The sequence below is a fragment of the Saccopteryx bilineata genome, chromosome 1 (assembly GCF_036850765.1).
Source record: "Saccopteryx bilineata isolate mSacBil1 chromosome 1, mSacBil1_pri_phased_curated, whole genome shotgun sequence".
NCBI classification, from domain to species: Eukaryota; Metazoa; Chordata; class Mammalia; order Chiroptera; family Emballonuridae; genus Saccopteryx; species Saccopteryx bilineata.
Window position 1 is genome coordinate 276,306,288 of NC_089490.1, and position 24,722 is coordinate 276,331,009.

The 24,722-nt window shown below is 41.0% G+C and overlaps 1 protein-coding gene across 2 annotated transcripts in view; it reads left to right on the forward strand.

Moving 5' to 3' along the window:
* Positions 1-24,722, forward strand: part of ADCY2 (adenylate cyclase 2) — a 420,264-nt gene that overhangs the window by 10,323 nt on the left and 385,219 nt on the right. For both annotated transcript variants that reach the window (XM_066243472.1, XM_066243482.1), the window contains exon 2: positions 15,737-15,934. In XM_066243472.1, coding sequence (XP_066099569.1) covers positions 15,737-15,934 — 198 coding nt within the window. The remainder of the gene's footprint in view (positions 1-15,736; positions 15,935-24,722) is intronic.

A 24,722-nucleotide genomic window follows, 5' to 3' on the forward strand; every position in this document is an offset into this window, starting at 1 on the left:
GCTGTTCAGAGCCTCTACTGCATCCTGGAGGTCATTCTCCCAGCTCTACACAGTATTGTCCACAGGCAGGCCCTGGAAATGAGTCTTCAGAAACTCATTTCCACCTTCAATTGAGGAAGCTGTTTAGAGGTAAAGGGTAAGACCAGTGAATTCCAATGGTTGTTTGGGCATAAGCATTGTGGACAAGATAGCAAAACCCAAATCCAGAGGAAGTTCAACTCAAGTGAGAACAAAGTGCTGCACCTTCCATCAGGAAAGAGGTCAATTGTAATCAGTCTGCCATAGATAGTTGCTCATCCTCTGGAGGATGATACAAGTAAGGGGCTCAAAGTTATGGTTCTTTAATTTTCTCTTCATAGGCAGCCCTAGTGTATATTGCAGAACCAGCTATATTTTTATTTCCTTAGGTGTAGGGAACTTTCTATAAGGACATAGGTGCAGATTCAGAGAGAGAGAGAGAGAGAGAGAGAGAGAGAGAGAGAAGGCAGTTGAAGCAGGAGTAAAGGCTACGAGTGTTTATATCGTTTGCTCATGCAACTTACTGTGATTCAAGACCTATCTGAGCCCTAACTCTTGCATCCCACCTTCATTCATGGATGGGATGCCTTTGTGCACACCCAGTTTCATGGCCTGGAGGATCACACAACTCTCTATTAGTGATGGATATCTCAGATGGCATGGGGACTTGGTGGTTCATGTTCAATGTTCAGTCTGTTCTGGGGTTTGGTAATAAGCCAGCCACTGTTTCTCAAATAGGAAATAATTATTGGCAGAATCGTTAAGAAGTCTTTATAAAGCACTGGTTTTGGTAGAAAAATGGAAGTTTTTAGAGCAATCTGTGAAGATAAACATGGCTAGTCACCCAAAGAGTGACCAAGATGTAGGAGCTCATTGGAAAGGACTGGAAATCTGTGCTTCTGTGTAGCTACTGTTTCTGAGCTTCTGCAGCCAAGAGTTCACTCAGCTGTAGGTAGAGCGCAGAGCACATTCCTAGCACCTGTGGCTGAAGCATTGTTGTGAGAACACTCCACACCTGAAACCTTCCTAGGCACACCCAGGAGGGAGCTCGCCCACTATAAGGAAGTGAGTCAGCACTAACCAGGCAGCTCCCTGACCTTTTCAGCCATTGGCTTTGAAGAACTCACTGTAACACCCTATAGGCTGAACCTGTGTATGTAAGCTAGTTTACTTCCTGAATAAAGTGAATCTGTGTCACTGAACCTGGTCCCCCGCGTCGGGTCTTTGTGTCTCCGTCGTCCTCACTCCCGGCAGGACTTGTCCACAGCTGGCGCCCAAACAGGGACATTTCTCCCTTCTCTTTTAATTAAAGCCAATTGGACTTGATGAATGACAGCTTGCTGTTATTGTAGCTTCTGAATGCTACACATTATGCAATGGAACCCTAATAGAACTAAAACAACTATAATACCTATTACACTATATGCTAATAGATTAGCTGGATTAAACAATGAGGCAAGCTTCTGTAATGTTTGACTAGTTAGGAAATAGAGCAGGTGTCTTAAACAGGGGATTCCTCCTAGGGGTTGGGATGTCATTTCCCTCCCATTGTGTTACAGAGACCTTCCAGGTGCTGTTAAACACAGTTCCATTTTGATTGTAAAAGATGGACATAGGTCCATGCACGCCCCCTTCCCACAAAGGTCCCAGCATCCAAACACGGAATGGAATGTCTTGCCACAGGAAAGAGGTGACAGTGGGAAGGCAAGGTTAGCGGAGCAGGCCCAGCTGTTGGTAGCTAGGGGGAGGAGGACTTGTAGGCCAAGTACTGAGCCTTGGTTAATAATACTGTTTTCAGCCAAGTCCACTGTAGTATGATTTCAAAGGAGGACCCACCTCACCGAGGGGACAATGTTATTATTCAGAGTAAACTTAAGTAGCATTAGGTCACTGAAGTTACCCCATATAGTGCTGTTCTACTGTTGAGATTCCTGGCCACTATTGTCACAAGGGAGATACTGCTGGAAACTGTGGGCTATTAAGTTCAACAGGCATAATTATGCCAGGGTAGGGAAAAGCAGCCCAGATGTGGGGGTCTGCCTGCCTCTGGGAATCAGAAATCACTATAGAACACACAAGCAAGAACAGAGCACCAGGGCCTGGGGCCCATCAGGGGCCATTCTCTGGGCTTGCTCCGCTAAAGCCTCCACATCCCCCCAGGTGATGGGGTGTGCTTGCCAGCCACAAGGTCTTCTTCTGGAGCACTGAGGACCTCCTCCCCTCAGGCATAGTCGGTGTGGAGGAGGCCAGGGCTGTGACTTTGGACGAGTGAAGACTGAACCACTTAGTGGGTGCCCAAGAAACCCTGTCAAGCAGGTTGGGGGGGTTCCTGGGATCCAAATTGGCTGAAAAACACAAAGCATAATCTCTCCCTTATGTTAGAGGGTGTGATAACTGCCACTGTGCCGTGGCTGGGTCCTTCCAGCATCATTTCAGAGAGAGGAGAGGAGAAGAGAGAGAGTGAGAGATACAGAAAAATAGACAAAACAGACAGACAAACGAGGGGAGAAAATAAAAAAGACACATGGGGGCATATAGGCTGGCCCATGGGTCTACAGGGGGATCACATGTTGGAGTTGGGGTAGAAAATGACATCTGATAGGCTGGGGTGGGGCATTGAGCCCCAGCAGGGAATGTGGAAGTAGTGACTTCCGCTTCTTCGGGTGATGGAGCTGATGGCGCGGTTTCTAATGTATCTAGTTTTGTTTCTGCACACCCAGCTGCAAGTCCATCAAACTCGTTGGCCCAACCCTTTTCTTCCTCTACAGGGGGAGGGGAATACGGAGGTAGGGTTTCCTCTGAAAGAGAAGTAGCCTGTAGGACCTTATGGACCGGCGGAGGGTCCTCAGCAGGAGCACCTCTCAAGCAGGCATGTATTGCCAATAAGGCAGGAGTGAGGCCAAGAGGAGAGGTTTGTCCTTCATGTACCTCGGCCGAATGAATGCGTTGGAGAGCTTGGGCCCAACTAACCAGGTTCCAGAGGGGTGCGTCCTCAATCCAGGGATTGAGACCAGAGAGATTCTCCCAGTAAGTACAGAGATCCTCTTCACAAACTTTAACTTGCCTACTCTGCAATAGGGAGTACAGGGCTTGAGCCTGCAGGGCTCAAGAGTGAGAGAGAAGATTTCCCATTGCAGAAGGTCACTCACTCGTCCTTTGAGTGCCAACTGGGTCCCTGTTTGAGGCGCCAGTATGTGGACAAGGCCCATTAGGGGTGAGGATGATGGAAACGCAGAGACCCTACTCCGGGGACCAGGTTCAGTGACGCAGATCCAATTTATTCAGGAAGTAAGCTAGCTTACATACACAGGTTCAGCCTATAGGGTGTTACAGTGTGTTCTTCAAAGCCAATGACTGAAAAGGTCAGGGAGCTGCCTGGTTAGCACTGAGTAACTTCCTTATAGCGGGCGAGCTCCCTCCTGGGTGTGCCTAGGAGGGTTTCAGGTGCTGGAGTGTTCTCACAGCATAGCATCAGCCACAGCTGCTAGGAATGCACTCTTTGCTCTAACTACACTCAGCCACTGTTCACAAGTGGCCAGCATTTGGGCAGAAGACCAGGATATGGGGCAGGGGAGAGTGAGGACCAGCTGAAGCCTGCCAGGATGTCTGTGGTCATGATCATATTTGACTGTGAAGACCTTAGGTGAGAACTAGCTCTACTTTGGTGAGAGCTAGTTAGCACAAATTCCTCATCTGTTCAACTCTAAGAGCCTTATATAGAAAGGGTTTCTGAGAAATATTAACACTCAACAAAACCAAGCAGACCACAGGTAATTCAGCTCAACCTGAAAAATGACCACTTTCCCTCCAAGGCCCATCTTTACTCCAAGCATTCAAGTGTTGATATGTACTATTTTCATGACTCTTTTCAAATTTATATCATGATTTTTTTTCAGTCCAATAGTTAGAGTTGTTCTTTTTATCCAGCAAATATGTGGTAATTATAATTTATGTCTTTGTTATAAACTTCTAATTTAAAATCACTGAGATCCAAGAACATAGGTTTCTGATTTTTCTTCTTGTAAATTTTTTGCAAGTTGCATGGCACATAATTTTAAAAAAATATTCCACATGCACTTAAGAAGAATATTGTTCCTCCTGAGGTTGGTTATGGAATTCTGTATTTGTTAGTTAGGTCAAGTTTGCTAAAATATGACATTCAAATCTTTTGTCTTACTTGTTTTGTTTGCTTGACCTATTAATAACTGGATGGAGAAGTTGAATTCTTACTCTTGATATATTAGTTTATTTCTTCTCTTGTTCTATATCTTTTAACTTTATGTATTTTCAGGCTATTTTATTGGGTTTATAGATGTTTAAAATTGTTGTAATTGCCTAGCTATATAAGCATTTTATTAGTTTATATTTATCCTTAAATTTATTTTTCTCTAATGCATATTTTGTAAGATATTAAAATAGCATGTTTTCATCTTTTTTATTTTCAACCTTTTTGTGTTTTTTTGCTTACCTCTGCCTGTTCTAAATAGCACATTGGACTTTGTTTTGTAATCCAGTATGGGAAATATGCCTTTTAATTGGCAAGTTCCAGTCACTTATTTTATTGTGATAATTGATATATATGCACTCACTTGGGCCATTTTACTTCCTTGATATCTATTTGTCCCAATTCCTTTCCTTACTCTTTTTTGGCTTGATTTTTTTCTTTCATATTTTTACCTCTGATAATTTGGAATTTATATATTTAATTAGTATTATTTTGGTGGTCACCCTAAAAATTTTATCATAATAAAAATTAAAAGTTGGTCACTATTGACACCTAATTTATTAAATGACTTTGAAACACTTTATCTCTAGTTTTCTTTTCTGACTTTATTAGTGTTATTGAATATCATTTTTTGTCTTTTTTTAAATTTTTTTTATATATATATATTTTTTTTTTGCATTTTTCTGAAGCTGGAAACAGGGAGAGACAGTCAGACAGACTCCCGCATGCGCCCGAGTGGGATCCACCCGGCACGCCCACCAGGGGCGACGCTCTGCCCACCAGGGGGCGATGCTCTGCCCATCCTGGGCGTCGCCATGTTGCGACCAGAGCCACTCTAGCGCCTGAGGCAGAGGCCACAGAGCCATCCCCAGCGCCCGGGCCATCTTTGCTCCAATGGAGCCTTGGCTGTGGGAGGGGAAGAGAGAGACAGAGAAGAAGGCCCGGCGGAGGGGTGGAGAAGCAAATGGGCGCTTCTCCTGTGTGCCCTGGCCGGGAATCGAACCCGGGTCCTCCGCATGCTAGGCCGACACTCTACCGCTGAGCCAACTGGCCAGGGCCATTTTTTGTCTTTTTAAGGATAGAAATTAGACACTTATTATTCTTTCAAATAGTGTATGTTTGGTTGTACCAAGGTGTTTACCATTATATTTGTCCACCTTCTTTCATATATCACATAGTCTTTTTAGAATTATTTAATTTCTTAAGAGTTCTTTTAGAGAAGATTTCTTTTTAAAAATGTTATTTTTCAATTACAGTCAACTTTAATATTTTTTATATTAGTTTCAGGTGTACAGAATATTGGGTTAGACAATTACATAATTTACAAAGTGATTTCCTCAATATTTCCAGTACCCACCTGGCACCATACATAGTTATTACAATATTATTGACTGTATTCCTTATGTTATACTTTACATCCCCATGACTATTTTGTAAGTACCAATTTGTATTTCTTAATCCCTTCACCTTTTTCACTCAATCCCTAAACCTCTTACTTCTGGGAACCACCAGCCTGTTCTCTATATCTATAAATTTGTTTTAATTTTATGTTTGTTAATTTTGTTCTTTACATTCCACATATAAGTGAATTCATACAGTATTTGTCTTTCTCTGTCTGACTTATTCCACTTGGCATAATACCCTCCAGGTCCACCCATGCTGTCACAAATGGTAAGATTTCAGTCTTTTTTATGGCCGAGTTCATGATATATATATATATATATATATATATATATATATATATATATATACCACAGCTTTTTCACCCACTCATGCATTGATAGGCACTTGGTTTCCTTCTATAGTTTTATTATTGTAAATAATGCTGCAATGGACATAGGGATGTGTTTATCATTTTGAATTAGTATTTTGGGTTTCTTCAGATAGATAGCCAGAAGTAGAATTGCTGGGTTATAGGCAGTTTTATTTTTAATTTTGAAGATGCTCTATACTGTTTCCTATCGTGGCTATACCTATTTGCTATCCAGCCAATAGTGCATGAGGGTATCCATTTCTCCACATCTTCACCAGCACTTGTTTGTTGAATTATTGGTGATAGCTATTCTGACAAGTGTGAGGTGATGTCTCATTGTGGTTTAATTTGCACTTCTCTGATGATTGATGATGTTGAGCATATTTTCATATGTCTGTTGGCCATCTGTATGTCCTCTTTGGAGAAATCTCTATTCAGGTCCTATGCCCATTTTTTAATTGGATTGTTTTTTTTTGTGTGTTGACTTTTATAAGTTCTTTATAAATTTTGGATATTAACCCCTTATGGATAGAATGTATTGGAAGACAAATATGTTCTTCCATTCACTAAGCTGTCTTTACATTTGTTTGATGATTTCCTTTGTTGTGCAAAAGCTTTTGTTTGATGTAGTTCCATTTGTTGACTACTTTTTCTTTTGTTTCTCTTGCTTGAGGAGATATATTAGAGAAAAATATTGCTAAGAGAAGTATCAAGGAGTTTACTGCCTATATTTTCTTCTGGGGAATTTTATGGTTTTTGATTCTTGCATTTCGGTCTTAATCCATTTTAAGTTTATTCTTATATATAGTGTGAGAAGGTGGTATAGTTTTATTGTTTTTGTATACATCTGTCCAATTTTTCCAATACCATTTATTGAATAGAATATCTTTACTTCATTGTATGGTCTTGCCTCCTTTGTCATATATTAATTGTCCACATAAGCATAGGCTTATTTCTGGCTCTCTGTTTTGTTCCATTGATCTATGTGTCTGTTTTCAGGCCAGTACCATGCTGTTTTGATTACTATAGCTTTGTAGTATAGTTTGCTATCAGGTAGTGTGATGCTTTCAATTTTGTCGTTCTCCCCCATGATTGCAGTGGCTATTCTGGGTCTTTTGTGGCTGATATAAATTTGTGGATTAATTGTTATAATTCTGTGAAAAACACCACTGGTATTTTGATAGGGGTTGTGTTGAATCTATAGATTGCTTTGGGTAGTGTGGACATTTTAATGATGTTAATTCTTCCCATCCATGATCACAGTACATTTCCATCTATTTGTATTTTCTTTGATTTCTTTCTTTAATGTCTTATTATTGTCTAAGTGCAGGTCTTTTATCTCCTTGGTTAAATTTATTTTTAGGTCATTTGTTTTTATGTATCTGTAAATGAGATTGTTTTTTTTTTATTTCTCCTTTTGATAGTTCATTAGTGGTGTATACAAATGCAACTGATTTCTGAATTTTTATTTTGCATCTTGCTACTTTACTGATTTCATTTATCTGTTCTAATAGTTCTTGTGGAATCTTTAGGGTTCTCTATATACAGTATCATGTCATCTAAAATAATGAGAGTTTACTACTTTCTTTCCAATTTGAATGCCTTTTATTTCTCTTTGTCTGATTTCTGTAGTGGTGAAAATGGGCATACTTGTCCTGTTTCTGATCTTAAGGGAAATGCTTTTGGCTTTTGCTTTTCCTTATTGAGTATGATGTTAGCTGTGGGTTTATTATCTTGAAGCATGTTCCCTCTGTTCCCATGTTGCTGAGAGTTTTGATTGTAAATGGGTGCTAGATTTTGTCAAATCTATTTTCTGCATCTATTGATATGAATAAATCTGACCATGGTTTATTATCTTTCTAATATATTGCTGAATTTGGTTTGCTAATATTTTGTTGAGGGTTTTTTAACCCATATTCATCAGGGAGATAGGTCTACAATTTTATTCTTTAAAATGTTTTTGTCAGGCTTTGGAATCAGGATAATGCAGACCTCATAAAATGAGTTTGGAAGCCATTTCTCCTTTTGGATTTTTTGGAACAGTTTCAGAAGGATAGGTGTTCTTCTCTGAATGTTTGGTACAATTCACATGTGAAGTTATCTAGTCCAGTACTTTTGTTTGTTGTGAGTTTTTTGATTACTGAATTGATTTTGCTGGTTATTATTGGTTTGTTTAGATTTTCTGTTTCTACTTGATTTAGTCTTGAAAGATTGTATGTTTCTAGGAATTTATCCATTTCTTCAAGATTATTTACCTTCTTGGCATATAATTCATAGTAGTTTCTTATAATCTCTTTTATTTCTATGGTGTTAATTGTCACTTCTCTTTTATCATTTCTCCTTTTATTTATGTAAGTCCTTTCTCACCTTTCCTTGAGAAGCCTGATTAAACATTTATCAATCTTGTTTATCTTTTCACAGAAGCAGCTCTTAGTTTTATAATCTTTTGCCTTATTTTTTGGGGCTGTTTTAGTATATACTTTATTTTTCATGAAGCAAAGAATGATTCCTTATGTTTATCATTTTAAAATTATTTTTGTGAACTGATTGTTCATATCTTTTGCCCTTTTCCTGTTGGATTCTTGATAATTTTCTAATTGATTTGCAGGAGTTCTTTAAATATAATAGCAATCATTTATTGTATATGTTGCAAGCATTTTCTCTAAGTCTCTTGCTTCTCTTTGATATTACATATCTTTAATAAAGAATTTAGAATTTTATGTACCCATTTCATTTATTTCCACTCTGATATTTATTACTTTATTTCTCCTGCTTACTTTGAGCTTTGTTTGTTTTTCTTTATCTAGTACCTTTAGGTGTAAGGTTAGATTGTTTTTTGAGATTTTGCTTGTATCTTGAGGTAAGCTGGTATTGCTATGAATTTCCCTCTTAAGACTGCTTTCATTGTGTACTATATAGATTTGGGGTTGTGTTTCAATTTGCATTTGTCTCAAATAGATATCTTTTAATTTTTTCCTTGATCCTATTGTTAATCTTGATCTCATTGTTTAGTAACATGTTATTTATGCTCCATGTGTTTGTATATTTTTTAGTTTTTTTTCTTGTAATTGATTTTTAGTCTCATAACATGATGGTCAGAGAAGATAGTTGATATAATTTCAGTCTTCTTAAATTTATTGACACTTCTTTGTGGCCTAACTGGAGAGGATATCTTGATAATAAATGTCTGCTTTGAAAAAGTATGTATTTATCAATGTTTGTATTATTATTTTCTCTATAAAAACTGCTTTGTTGGCTATATAAGGTGATTGTTATTTTGTGTTCAATCATTCACCATTTCTGTCTTGCACTGTTGAAATTTCTTCTCTCATGCTGACTGTTGGTCTTTATGGGTACTCCTTTTCTGGTTGGGCTCTCTTAGGATCTTCTCTTCATCTTATCTTTTGAATTTTTATGATCATGTAAACATGATATATGTAGTTATAAGATTATTGATTTTCATCAGTACTACACAATTCCCAACTGATTTGTCTTTATTTTATTTTAATTATTTTTATTTTTTAATTCAGAGACTCAAATTAGACACATTATGCTTTTTATTTTTTTATTTTATTCTCTGTCTTAGGGTTTCTTATAATTTTAATCTTTTATTTATTTATTTTTGTTACATTGTTTTTAAGCTCTTTGTTATATTGTTCAGTTCACTTTAATAATTTTCTTTTTCTGTTTACTTAAATGTCAAGCTTTCATTTACATGATTATATCTGTCATTTTTACATGTTCTATTTTCTCTATTTGTACCTGATTGATTCCTGTTGTATCATTATCCTTCATATGCCTTTATAAATATCGTATATAGCTATTCTGTATTCTGTGGCTGTCAATTTTGACATCTGCTGTCTTTGGAAATCTAAACCATTTGTTAATTCTGTTGGTGACTCTGCTCACTTTTCTGTTATTTTGTTGTAAAACGTTATTTGATTATAATTGAATTTTGAAGTTCTAAATGGGGAAGCATTTCCTAAAAGTTAGTTCACTCCTGTTTCCAACATAGCTGGAATGTGCCCTAATTGAGGTTCACTTTGACTCTCTTTGCCTGCACTTTCTTTTCTGTCCATCTACATGCTTCTGGGCTTCTCACCCTCAGGCATCTGTGATTACCCCTTCTGCCTGCAGTACAAGGATAGTTCTTGCTTCCTCCAGCTGCCCCAGGCTTTATGCCTTAGTGCACTCATTTTGTGTGTGTGTGTGTGTTTTTAGGGTGGTGGTGGTGAGGAATGGAGGTTTGGGAGAAGGAGAAAGAAGGTGTTGAAGACCTTGTCTTCCTTTTGTAAGACTATCAATGCCTTCAGGACTGCTTTGTATTTGAGGTCTGGTTCTTATAGAAGGGAAGGTTCTGTACAGTTTGATGCCTAATATAAAACAATTTTTCATGTTTTATATTTTTCATGTCTTTATCCATCATTTTAAAATATGTGTAGGAATTCTGGCCTGTGTCATGGGAGCTGAGAATAAGTAAATTTGGCGGACTGTAAGCCATATATTTGTGTGTATGTTACAAGTCACTTTACCATTACAAGAGTGAATGATACATCTTTCTAAGCAGACGGAAACTGGTTCATCTTTTGCATACATATAAATTGTATGTTTATTTCAAAAATATTTCTATGTTGTAAATTTTTTAGCGTGACAAATTGACTAAGGTTTAGGGTATGGGAAGGCTTTCAGAATTTTTTAGAATTATATTTGCATTTTATATTTGGATCTACGATCCAGTTTGAGTTAATTTGTGGAAAAGGTGTAAAGTATTTGTCTTGATTCATTTTTTTCTTTTGGCATGTGAATATCTGTTTAGTTGTTCCAAGATCTTTTGTTGAAAATACTACCTTTTCTTCATAGGGTTGTCTTTATTCCTTTGTCAAATATCAGTTGACTACATTTGTGTGGGTCTATTTTGTTCCATTGATCTATTTGCCTCTTCTTCTGCCAACACCACTCCATCTTGATTACTGTAGCTTTCTAGTAAGTCTTAAATTCCTGTAATGTTAGTCCTTTCGCTTTGTTCTTACCCTTCAACATTGGGTTGGGGCTCTATTTTGGGTCTTTTTGACTTTGCACATAAGCATTAAAATCAGTGTGTTGATAGCTACAAAATAACTTGCTGAGATTTTTATTGGGATTGCATTGAATTTATAGGTTAATTTGGGAAGAGCTGGCATATTAACAATACTGTTTCCTTATCCATGTAAATGTTCTATTTCTCCATTTCTTAAGACCTTTGATTTATTTAATCTTAGTTATATAGAATGTTTTAATCAGAAACTTTATACCTTTCACACTTCATGATAGAGTATGACTATATATGTGGGAAAGAATGAAAAATGTGTTTTCTTTTATATCACACACACTTATATTATATATGAATGGATGACAATCTATATCAGCATACATAACACTAAAGTCAGATGTATATTATAGCTAAAGGATGATGTCTTTTTGTCCAATGACAACTCTTCAAAATAATTTGTAGTAATAAAGTAAATTATTATTTAGAATGCTAAATGGACATAAATTTGTTAATGAAAGGTCAGACTAGTCTTGGTGAGAAACTTCTGAGAATTGAAGAAAAAAGAAAGTGCTGGCCATTATGATAATAGTCTGTTATTTATGGTGCAGCCATGAGGCTCAAACAGCCACAAGCAATGCAATATCCATACTGCTGTTTACCTGAAGACACAGGCTAGAGGCTCAGCGCTCACCCCAAAACACAGCAGTAAGTCATGGGAATGGGCTTCTGCCTGCAGTCTTGGGACTTCAAAGTACTTCACTAAAATATCTTTTTATAAAACAGTGTTTTACATTAGACTGAATTTTACCACCTAAATGAAAAATAGTTTTGTTTAACAAGAAATGAAAAATACATGTGAAAAAGAATGAAAATACATATAATCTGTTGCTTCATGAAAAAGCCTCTAAGAAACAAAGGAGCTGTAACATAATAAATAAAAGCAATGGGTATTTAATAGGCCTAGCAATTAGAAGCCATCCAGAATTGCCAAAATATGCATTGAAGAAGAAAGGATAAAATGTTGGAAGAGACTGATAAGAATCCATTATCATTATAGTAGATGATATCATGCTCGACATCTCGCTTTTAAAGGCATTTTAGTACATTTTCTTTAGTTTGTAGTCTATGGTAATTTTTTTAACCTATAAAGGCCTATTATAAGGCATTTAGTACAGTTTAGTATTAATAAAGGTGATTTAGTACATTTCATTTAGTTTGTATTATATATTTTTTTGCATGCAGGGAGAAGGGCCTGGGGTACATAAACATATTTATTTAGATTGACACTGATTTGAATGTTTTAGTTTGCTTTATTATAAGTAACTCTGTTTATACTCTGAATTTTGAACATTTAACCATCTCCAAAAGAGAACAACCACAGGGTGTGCCATGTGGCTTGAGGACCGTGTCATTGAAGGTTCGAGGTTATTCTTTTATTCAATTTACTTATTTTTAAGAAAAATGCGTGATGCCAACAGTGAGACTCGGAAAGAATGTAGTTTATAAGTTTACACATTCTTTAATGAATTACTCTACTGTCTTTTTCCTTGACACTCTTATAAAAGTTCTGTTTTGTGGAGAAGTCTATATTAAAACTTGTTCAGAGTTAGAGTTCAAAGGCAAATGAAGAATAAACTGATAGTTGTTCTCTCTGTAGAAGAGCCCCTATCTCTGTGGGCTCAGGATTTATAGTGGTCATGGCCACAGCCTCATGAGCAGCTGCTGACTCTCGGCAGCCTTTGGCCCACTGGGAATCCTGTCGCCTCCAGAGGTGGGGGACACTGAAGCTGAAGGAAGGTCATCTTCTGTTGTGTGGGTCTGACCTGGTGATGTCAGACATCTGGTGAGCAGGGGCTGGCCACCAACCCCCTAGAATCACATTATATTGAGAGGCTTTCCTGCGCCCCTTCCTCCCTAAAAATACATTCGCAATAACAGTTTACATGTGTGTTAGCATGAAGATGCATGTAACCTTTGACTCTAAAAGCTTAGTTTTTAAAATTTTTTTGAGACACTAAAGCACTTTTATGTGTCTCTAAAAATATCATGGGACCTAGGCACTGGATATGCTGTGCCTAATGCAGAGGTCACCTTGCAGCCTAGATAAGTCACTTCTCAGTGATGAAGACCCTGACATAAAAATAAAACAAAACAAAACAGAAAAACAATGTGTCGCAAAGACTGCAGTTTCAAGCCCAGCACAGTGTCAAGTCTTAGCCTATGCTGTACCCAGCGCAGTGGGCCGTTAGGTCTTTGTTGTGTTCATGGTTAGATCTTTTAGAGGAGAAGTGCAGGAAGAACGCATGCAGGTAATTTAATGTGTCCTCCACTTCCTAGAAGGACTCCATCACAATCTTTCGGTCCCTTTACCTACTAATTTTCACTATGTAGTTATGCATATTTTTGTACCATTTTCAGTCTTTGTGGAGAAATAAGAGGCAATAAAATCCACAATGGTTTCTCCCCTACTGGGCTAATGAAATGAGTGAAAAGTCATACTGGGAAAACAGCTGTCCCGGTTATTCCCTGGTTAGCTTTCTGCCCATAGCTCAGTTAAATTCATTTTGGGCGGTTTACAATAAATGAGTTTTCAGGGCTCCATGTGTGGAGCAATCATAATCTCAAATTTGCTGTCCTTGGAAGGCATGCTGTCACGTCCATACTCACCCTGATTCCGGTGTCCAAGTGCAGGGGAGCACTGGCAGCCTGGTGGACATCTGATACGCTTCAGCAAGGACTGGAACATGTGGCTGAGGGTAGGAGTACAACTTAGACACTTAAGCTTGGGCAAAAATAGCAATAGAGGGAGAGAATAAGAACATCACATTTAATCCTCTTGTCTCCGCCAGTTCTGGAAACATTCATTCTTCTGGCTACTCCAGGGCTGGCCCCACTGCGTGCAGCTCATTGTAACCAGAGGGCAAAGTCCTGGGTGGTGGCTGGCACACACCCGCAGCCAGAATCTGAACCTGAGTTGAGCTCTGGATCTTTCTCCCTCATCGGTTCGGTCAGGCCATGAAACTGATTTTTATTCTTGGTGCCTTGGTTTTCTCCCCTGGAGAATATTGCTAACACTAGCGCCCCATCTTAGGATTGTTTTAAGTATTAAAGAGGTTAAGCCTGACCTGTGGTGGCGCAATGGATGGAGCGTTGACTTGGAATGCTGGGGTCGCCGGTTCAAAGCCCTGGGCTTGCCTCGTCAAGGCACATATGGGGTTGATACTTCCTGCTTCTCCCCCTTCTTCTTTCTTTTTTCTCTCTCTTTCTCTCCTCTTTAAAATGAATAAATAAAAAAAAAATTTTTTTTAAAAGAGGTTAATATGCCTAAGAGTGCTTAGCACAAAAATCTATCTATCAGTATTTGCTATGGTTGTTATTACTATCGTCATGTTCCCAGATGATCACTTGACACCCAGATAATTGTGAGAGAGAAAGGGAAATGGAGTCATCAAGGGTGGGCTGGGACCACTGTCTTCCCCTCCATGTTTACCTGCACTTGGTGTGGTTATTTGGCTGATCTACTCTGCTTCTCCATTTCTCTGTGGTTAGTGGCTTGATATCTTGTTGGGGCCATGTCCAGTGTGAAGCTATAACTGCTTATGGGACAAGTGAACCTCGCAGCAACCAGAAAAGGTGGGGGCACTGGCTAGGCTCAAGGGGCTGTTCCATAAGTCCCAGCTTTTCCTGTAGCTTTTACTATTCTAAAACCTCAGTGGAAGTTCTTAGGGTCCCAGGCATATGGATTTTTTTGATTGAAACTCCTTTGGGTGTTTTGGTAACTAAACTTGTCAGGTGAGAATGAAAGACCTTGAGCCGTGTTGCCTCTATTGTGCATGCTTTTCATAGCAGGTTTCCAGCGTAGTGTTTTGCAGAAGCTAATGCCTAAACCCATGCTTGTTTATTCAAAGGAAACTGGATGTCTCTTAGACTATGTTGCATTGTGTAGAATTGAAATAGTGTGCTTTTGGGAAGGGGCTAGAAAGAGATATATGGAAAATGAGCATTAGTGAGCAAATGTGATTTTAAAATCATGCATTAGTAAGAGGCTATTATTAAATACCCCTTTTTATTTTGCTACTGGAGCCCTAGAGATGTGGGAAAGGAAACTAGCAAAATGGCACATTCTTCTAAGTATTTCCCGTTCTCATCTTCTATATTTGGTACTTTCTGTTCCTTTTCTATTACCCTATGATCCTATTGAAACATTAATCGCCATGCATTAAAATAAAAGCTCGCAACTTTAGAGATAATTTTTAGATTTTTTAAAGTAAAAGATTTCAAATCATTTGGAAGCCTGCGTTTTCTATGGTCAGGGATTTTCTGCGTTTTTCTATGGTCATCACAGATTTTCTTAAATCCTGTGATGCAGGCCGTCAGGTGGTTAACTGATTTTATCCTGATATTCTGTGTTCTTGCATTCACTTTTTAATAAAATTCATTTCTCTATTTTTCAGGGAAAATTTAAATTTGATAGCATAGCTCTTTTGCATACTTTACATTGATACTGGGATATTTATATAGAAAAACATGGCTGTTTAACAGAAAAATTGCATTTTCAAAAGTTTAAACTATTTTACTTGGAAAATAATTTTTAAAACCCAATATATTTTGTCACTGATGAATGTTGATAACATTGTGATAACATAAATCATTGCCTCCACGGTGTTTCTAAATTGTACCTTGCAATATTTTTATTTTTTTTTTCTGTTAGGAAGTTGAAGACCACGTGGCGTTTTTAATAACGGTTCCCACTGCCCTGGCGATTTTCTTTGCAATATTCATCCTCGTCTGCATCGAATCTGTGTTTAAGAAGCTGCTTCGCCTTTTCTCAGTGGTGATATGGATCTGCCTCGTGGCCATGGCCTACCTGTTCATGTGTTTTGGGGGCACCGTCTCTCCCTGGGACCAGGTAAGTGTTAAAATGGTTTTGGTGTTTTCCTTATGTGCTCTGAGTTGTGACATACTTCTGTATACTTGTCCCTAAACTGTGAACAAAAGACCTTTAGAAAAAAGTCTTTTGAAATAGTTATCTTTGCGGTGACCTCATGCCTGATGTCACTCGATGCCCATTTTAACTCATCAGACCTGCTGGCAGCCATAGCATGGGCCCGGGTCTCACTTGTCACTGGTTTTAGATGGCTAAATTTGGGATTACACCACACACTACCATGTTTTGGTAGTTCCATCTTTCCCTGGTCCCTGAGTTTTCTATTTTTTCAGGATCCCTCTGGGGTGGGAACCTTACATTGTGCCTCTAACTGGTATTTGCCTTGAACTCATTCTCAATCATTGGATCTTACAGAGAGATTCCTGTGATACCGATTTAGTATCAATATGAACACATCGTATAAATAAAATTGCCTCCTTACCTATTGGGAAGCGCAGTTCTTTGTGTTGTACCTGGTGAGCGTTAGGGTTAGAAAATGGCTCCACCTGCAGGATGTTAGGTCTTTAGGAGAGTGTAGTGTGGTAAATGGGCTTCTGCCACCTGGGTGTGTCTCACTGACTGCTAGATCAAACGGTGTGTATTCTAGGGCACAGAGAAGTCTGGGCTGCAGATATGGATGTACAAGTTATTAGCTTCAGGCTTATACTCAAAGCCATGGGGTTCTGTAGTCATTCAGGAAGAGAGTGAATTGAGCACCAAGAAGGTCATCACATACTTGGCAGGGACTCAAGAGGAGGGGTAGGAGAGGAGTAGGAGCCAGGAAAGGATAGAAGGGGAGCCATTCATGGGGGCAGAGAACTAGAGAGGGAGAATTGCTATAGAGAACAAGGGAGAGGGAGATTCAAGATGGGAACAGACAAGCGGGTTCAAGTGCCAGGGCCAGGGACAGAGCCTTGTGGGTGTGCTTTTGTTGGAGAGATCCCTGGAGGAGGCATCCAGTGGGTTCTGTTGTCCCATGACCTCAGCCAAGCCATCATCATGTTTGGGCCTCAGTTTCTTCTGCAAAGGGAGAGGACTGGAGTAAGTGAACTCAGGTCAGTCTCTGGCCCTAAAGGACACTGTCGTATTGGACACAAGAATCCATGGGTGCTGGCTTTCCTCTCCTGCAGTTCCCTGAAGAGGCTCCGGGAGTTAGGGAGTTTCCCCTCTCAGTTTCCTTATCACTCATCTTCCGGCCCTTTGGAGGTCACACATACCCCTGCTCAGGCCAGTTTCTTCCCAGCGTGAGTTCTGCCTTTCTTCACGTGCCTCACCCAGTGGTCTTAGATGGTGCACATGGTCCACAGTCCCTCCCACCCACTGGCACACACAGAACAGCAGAAGGAAATGGATGAAGAGTATTGGTCTGCGGGCCTGTGGCCTGGACCCACTGGTCGCTTCTTGCACCAGTGTGACTTTGGTTTAAGGATATAGCTTTACGAGAAGCCTTACTTTCTGGAAAAGCAAGTATTTCCTCCATGTTCTTCTGTTTTTTAGAATTCTCTTAGCTTACTTTCCTCATGAATTACAGAGTTAGCTCGTCAGGTTCAGTGCAAACTCCAGCTGGCATCAGGATTTAAATTATATGGCATTTCCTATTTTTTGCTTTGGAAGATATTTAACAACTAAGAAATAATAAAAGGGCACTATAAAAAACAGCCAGAGATGTGCTCTTTCTTTTTTCTATTCCACCTTCCTATAGAATGACATGGCATATCTCTCCAATAATCCTGGTTTACTGTTATGTTCTCCCAGGACGTTTTTGTCTTCATGAAATCGGTCAGTAGTAATGTCCCTTAGACTTGTTCTAGGTACCTCTTTTCATTTATTTCTTGGTTTCCTAAGAGATTTCTTCCTTATTCTCTTGTCTATTGCAGGTCTATGCATAAGGATGCCACTGTGTTTTATGTTGCTCTGTTTTGGTGAACTCTTATTAGCTCTGTTAGTTTGTCTGAGAGTCTTAGTTTATTTCCATAGACAGTATTATCATCTCCAAATAATTAACATTTTCTCCTTTTCAAATCCTGAATTCACTCATTATGCATCGTATTGTCTAAGTATATTAGCCAGGACTCCTAATGCAGACATGATTAACAGAGTGTGAAAGGCATCAGACCTGTTTACAACGGAATCAGAACATCAGTAATTTCACCAGAAATACAATGTTGGCTATATGATTATTATTTTACTAGAGCCAGCAAGCAAATCAGTGTAAAGCCCTCCCATCTATCCGGAATGTTCTTCTCCATGTTGCATGGCTCCTGTGTTGCCTTCATTGACCTCATGGGTCCCTGTCTCAGCAGCGTCCCCTGACCTCCAGATGCCACCTCATTGGGCGTCACTTTCAGCCTGCTTCAGTTTCCCACAGCACTGACGTGATTTATATAGCACCCCACATCATTTTTACACATCTGTCTATTGGCTGTATCCCCACAAGAAGAGAGACTGCTGGCCAGTGACGTGTTCTCACTGTCCTGTCTTCGCACCTGCGGGAGTGGCCGTGGTAGAAGCACCAGTGCCTACTTGCTCCACATTTCCATTAATGGGTGACTTTATTTTATCATCTCCAGATTTGTTGTTGGTATTTTGTTTATTTGTTTTTTGGTATCCACTTACTCTGTTTTGCCTCTCTTTTGGTTTTATGACATATATTTTGGTTATATTGATGCTGTTTTACCTGCTTCTAAAAAATGCCTTTAAGCATATTAGACATACCAATTTCAGAGTCATTTTACTCCCACTTTTCTCAAGACCGATTTCTCACTAGTGGGGAGCTGGTTGGCTAAGCGTCTCAGCATTATTATTCCTGTTTGCTTGGACATTGCCGTTTCCAAGTTCATGCTGAGTTGGGTTTTCTGGCTATGCCCTCAAATGGAGTCCCACCCTGTGGGGCATTCCCCATGCTGCCGGGGCCCAGCAGAGCTAGATTATCTGTGAGGCCTCAGCCCGGTCACATTGCAGGGGAGGTGATCAGCCCTGCTTGCGGCTTGGGCAAGTTTCTGGGTCACCCCTGTGTCTGCTTGAGCTCAGAAAAGGCCATGGCCAGGTAGGTTGCGGCTATTTTTGGCCACTCTTCCTACGTTGGGGGCTTGGGCAGGGTGTCTGCTTCACACTGTGGGCCTGTTCACACATCTTTCCAGAAGAGGGCCACCCTGGGCCCCATTTCTCCACTGGAGCTTGAAATCCTGCCCAGCCCTCTTGGCCACAGTTGCCCCACTCGAGGGGGCATACAGATTTAACATGACATTATTCTGTCACGCTGGCCAAAACACAGCATATTTTGCTATTGGCACCACAGGTGTAGGCCCCTCAGGGAGCACTAACCTTTCAGAAGTGCCTTAGTAGGTTCAGTGTGCCTAAGGAATCGTGCTCAGGGATTGTTCCCTGCAGGAGGTGGTTAAACGAACACTGCTGTGGTAAGGAGGTGCAGAGGGGCGGCGCCCTGCACAGAGAGAGGGGCATCTGCAGGCGACCTCCCTCACTGCTGACACCAGGGGTGAGGTTGGGGTTCCCAAGACCACCCTGAGGATTGGTAACTTACTGGAAGGAGTCACAGAACTCACCGAAAGCTGTGATGCTCACAGTTATGGTTTATTACGAAGAAAGAACAGAGGTAAACATCTGCCAAGGGGAGTGTCCAGGAAAGCGAGCAGATATGGTGCTCCCACTGTCCTCTGTGCAGTCCTGAACAGTGCTACTCTCTCCGCAGTGTTCTGTGCGCTGTGCGTGGAGGCTTACCTATGCAGGAAGCCCTGGACCCTTCTGTGTCCAGAGTTTTACTGGGCCTCAATTACACACTGCCTGCCTGGCTGACCTTTAGCCTTCAGCCTTACAGAGGGCTGATACATGTAGTTTGCAACCCCTCAGGAGGCAGAGCTGATACTATGTGGCTATAAGCTCCCATTATAAATCATATTTAGACTGTCTCTGGCCAGGCAAACAATGACACTCCTGTCAGGCAGAGCATTCTGGGGCCTAGGGATGACTTCCCAGGAGCCCAGGACAAGGCCCAGACCTCTCTTTGGCTAAGGTTAATTCTTCACTGCTCAGGTGGCTTGAGTGTGGATCCCAGACATTAACAGCTCTAATACAGAGCATAGGGTATAAGCAACCAGCGCGTGTATCATTTGGACTGTGCCTGGCCCTGTGCTGAGTGCTCTCCTGATGTCACCTCATGTATCCCCACATAACTCCGTGAGGAGGGCACCATCACACTCACACATTATCAGTGTGTGAACAAAGGCACAGGGCAGTGAAATATCATTCTCATGATCAAACTGCTGGTAAGTAGAAGAAGTAATTTGAACCCAGGGGTCTGCCTCCAGAGGCTGGCTCCTATTCAGAATACAGTACTTCAGCTGGGAATGATTTTGCACCTGGAAGACATTTGTCCATGTCTGGAAATATTTTTGATTGTCACAACCTGGATTGGGGGAACACTACTGTCCTTTAGTAGGTAGAATCCAGAGATGCTGCTCAACATCTTACAAGGCATGAGGTAGCATCCACCACAAAGAATATTCCAGCCCCAAATGCCAAGGTACCAAGTCTGAGAACTCTGTGTCATACAATACATTGGTGCCTTTTAAACACCAGTTCCTAACCTCTCAGTAAGTGGAACTGTACCGAGCTACTAAGGCATGACCTGAGAGTGATGGTGTAAGTTTTGATCAGGCAAAAAAGAGTCATTTTGTAGCGTGTAGCCCTGAGACAGGACAGTGTGGTAGAAGGGTGTGGAGACTGCCTACAACATGGTGTGGCAGGAGTCACTGGGGAAGTAGGGGAAACGGGAAAGGGAAACTTCACGGCATTTGCCCTCACAGCCTTGGCTGCGTGTGGAGCCTCCCATCAGTGGTATTTTAATCCGGCACATATCGACCCATATTGAAGTTCTATCTTCTCTGCGCTGCCAGTTCTCCAACCCAGATGACATTTGTTCTGCACAGCTGCCTCTTGGATAAAAATTTTTTAAAAATGTTGATGGTTCCAAAAACTGAGTAAAGCCGGGTGGTAAATTGCAGAGTTTTTGGCTCCAGCTGTTTAGTGGCAGAGTCTCTATGTTGGATGAAAGTCCTGACTGTTTGCTTCTTGCTTGAACTGATTTGCCAACATAGCCTTGGTTTGTTCTGTGCCTCTCCCATTGATAAAATGATAGACAGAGTGGGTGGTGCAATCATATATTAGATCTTATTTTTCAAATGGCTTAAAAATCCTTGAACCATTTTGAACTCAAAATTAGTACAGGGGTATATAAAGGATGTGTTTCCTCTGTTCTGTTAGATCAAGTAAATAGAATGTGTGTGTGTGTGTGTGTGTGTGTGTGTGTGTGTGTGTGTATTTTTTTAAAAGAAATTAGTGGCAGTCCAATAGGGTGCATCCTTCTTATCTGCATGTACCCATTGTAGTTACACAACATAGCAATGATCCCTATCTGAAATCTAGAATGTGGGGTTTTCCTTGTAAATTCTATTAAAAGGATTAATCAAGGTTGACATATAGTGTCTCACAGCTTGGGTCATAAGTCTGAAATCAAGGTGTGGGCAGAACAGTGTTCCCTCTGAAGTCTCTGGGGAGGATCCTTGTCTCTTCCTGCTTCTTCTGGTTGCCTGCAATCCTTGGCTTGCAGGCTTATCACTCTAATCTCTGCCACCATCACCACATGACATTTTTGTCTGTCTCCTGTCTTCTTTTAAAGACATCCATCATACTGGATTTAGCGCTTATCAATGTTCTCATCTTAAATTGGTTACTTCTGCAAAGCCCTTATGTCCAAATAAGGTCCCATTCACAGGTGCTGGGGCTTAGGAGTTAATATATCTTTTTGAGGGACACAATTCAACTTATGACAGGTATCATTTCAGAGGAAGGAAGACACACTGTCTCCCTAAGTGAATGCTGTCCTGCAGGAAGCCACATCCATCTTGTGGCTTGTTGCTCTGAAATTCCCTCTTCTGTCTTAGATTTTGATAACTGCTCTTGATGTCAGCCTTTACTTAAACTGCAGATATACCTTGGAATGAAATGGATGCCATGAAAGTTTTGACATTTTTCCAAACCAGTGTCCATCAGGAACTAAAGGCATTCTTGTGTGCAATTATACTGTTGAAATAAATCCACAGTTGTGAATATATAGACAAAATAACCCAAGGATCATTTTGCTCTGTAAACAAACAGAGCAGCACAAACAAATATTTGTGCATTAGAGAACTTGGTTTGGCTCTGCTCTCTGAATAATGGAAATGCTTCCTTGGGTTCCTACATTAGTAACATCGGGTAAGTCTTTCCTGCCTGATACATTTTTGTAGCATTCTTGTTTCACTTGGTGACATCTAAGCTTTTAGGTGCTGTTTTGTTTAATAAATTTCAACAAGACAAATTCATTTCATCTCAGTTGATAAGTACTGACTTATGCCCTTTGCTCTGAGGTGGGAATGCCATTCAGAAGGTAGCAGGATGGCAGCAATTGCCCAGATGGGCTGATGCTTATACACAAGCGATGATGGGGTGGCTGAGTGAGGATAAGAGGGCCGACGTGTATCTGCATTTGACTCCGGTTTTCTGCTTCCCTTGTACTAAGAGCTCATTGACTAGAGTTAAATAAACACTTCCACTCCTGACAACCCCATTTCAGTCTTGGTGGGCAGGCCCTGCTGAAGCTATTGTATAGGTTTGTTAAATTACCTACTCAAAAGGCTAACATTTTGCTCCAGGAAGAAGAGACTTTCTTTTGTCCTGTTTTTAAAAGGATGCCAGGCATGCAGTGCGTGCCTACGTGTGTTTTCTTACAAAAATAGGACACAAGTGTGCAAACATCATTTTCTTATCGAAAGTGGGTAAAATGTAAGAAAATAAAGGGCTCTCATAGGTTTTGAAATGGTACAGAATTAGTTTGCTTTTCCTCTAGTATGGTCACCTGGAATGCTATTACTGAATGTATTTACCATGCAAAGACCCTAGAAGCACATGACTGAAAGGACAGGACTCCAGCCTGTCCCCAAGGATCTAAGAAACCGTCTCTGTCTGCTTTTGTACAACCACGGTGATTTCTCGGTGCAGGGTGGAGGGGGGAGAGGGAGGTGCATTTTGGAGTTAATCTGAAAAAGCACACACAGCTCACAAAAATAAAGAGGTAATATAAAAAATCATTCCTTTTTTTCTGTGTGACAGAGACAGAGAGAGGGACAGAGAGGGACACACAGGAAGATAGAGAGATAAGAAGCATCAATTCTTTGTTACTTCTCCTTAGTTGTTCATTGATTGCTTTCTCATATGTGCCTTGACTGGGAGGCTACAGCAGAGCGAGTGACCCCTTGCTCAGGCCAGTGACCTTGGGCTCAAGTTGCTGAGCTGCACTCAAACCAGATGAGCCCTCCCTGCTCAAGATGGTGACCTCAGGGTTTCAAACCTGGGTCCTCCACATCCCAGTCCAACACTGTCCACTGTGCCACCACCTGCTCAGGCTGAAAAGCCATTCTAATTAACAACAAGGATGAGAGTTTTAATTATTTGTTGTTGTTTTTTTTTTTTTTTTTTTTTTTTTGTATTTTTCTGAAGCTAGAAACGAGGAGAGACAGTCAGACAGACTCCCGCATGCGCCCGACTGGGATCCACCTGGCACGCCCACCAGGGGGCTACGCTCTGCCCCTCTGGGGTGTCGCTCTACTGCGACCAGAGCCACTCTAGCGCCTGGGGCAGAGCCCAAGGATCCATCCCCAGCGCCTGGGCCATCTTTGCTCCAATGGATCCTCGGCTGCAGGAGGGGAAGAGAGAGACAGAGAGGAAGGAGAGGGGGAGGGGTGGAGAAGCAGATGGGCACTTCTCCTGTGTGCCCTGGCCAGGAATCGAACCCGGGACTTCTGCATGCCAGGCAGACACTCTACCACTGAGCCAACCGGCCAGGGCCTGTTGTTGTTTTTAATGGCAAGGACTATATGACAAAATGTGAATTTGAAGGAAGTACAACAGCATGGGCCAGCCTGAAAAGTGTCATTACTTTGCGGACTCCCACATTTCTGCTGTTGAGAGTGGAGGCGGCATTCCTGTGCTCTCCCACTCCTGGTTCCCAGCCAGAGCCTGTGAGAGTCACGCTGGCTGTGCAGTGAGCTGGAGACTCACTGCAACCCTCACTGGGCCTTTTTTCCTGACCTGGCTCAAACAGACAGTTCTGTCGGTTTTGTAGCAGTCTCTCTGCATCCTCTTCCCTCTCTCCTCCTGTGCTTTTCCTTAGAGGAGCAGATTCCCTGGTACCAAGATGGACATTAAATTGTCATCTACTCACTGAACAGGCACAGCCATTCTCACTGCTGCACTTTGGTCATCCTCCTCAACCTCACCCCCACATCAAGGTAATTTTTGAAGACAGATTGAATTTATTATTGTTGTTGTTGTTGTTGTTAGTGAGAGACAGAGAGACAGACTCCCGCATGTGCCCTGACCGGGATCCACCTGGCAAGTTCACTAGAAACGATGCTTTGCCTATCTGTGTCCACTGCTCCATTGCTCAGTAACTGAGCCATTTTAGCACCTGAGGTGAAGGCATGGAGTCATTCTCAGCACCTGGGACCAACTTCCTTGAACCATTTGAGCCATGGCTGCAGGAAAGGGGAGAGAGAGAGAAGGAAGAGGAGAAGGGGAGAGAAGCAGATGGCCACTTCTGTGTGCTCTGATTGGGAATCGAACCTAGGACTTCTGCATGCCGGGCCAATGCTCTACTGCCGAGCCAACTGGCCAGGGCCACAGATTGGCTTTTGAGGCATTTTTATTTGCTGCT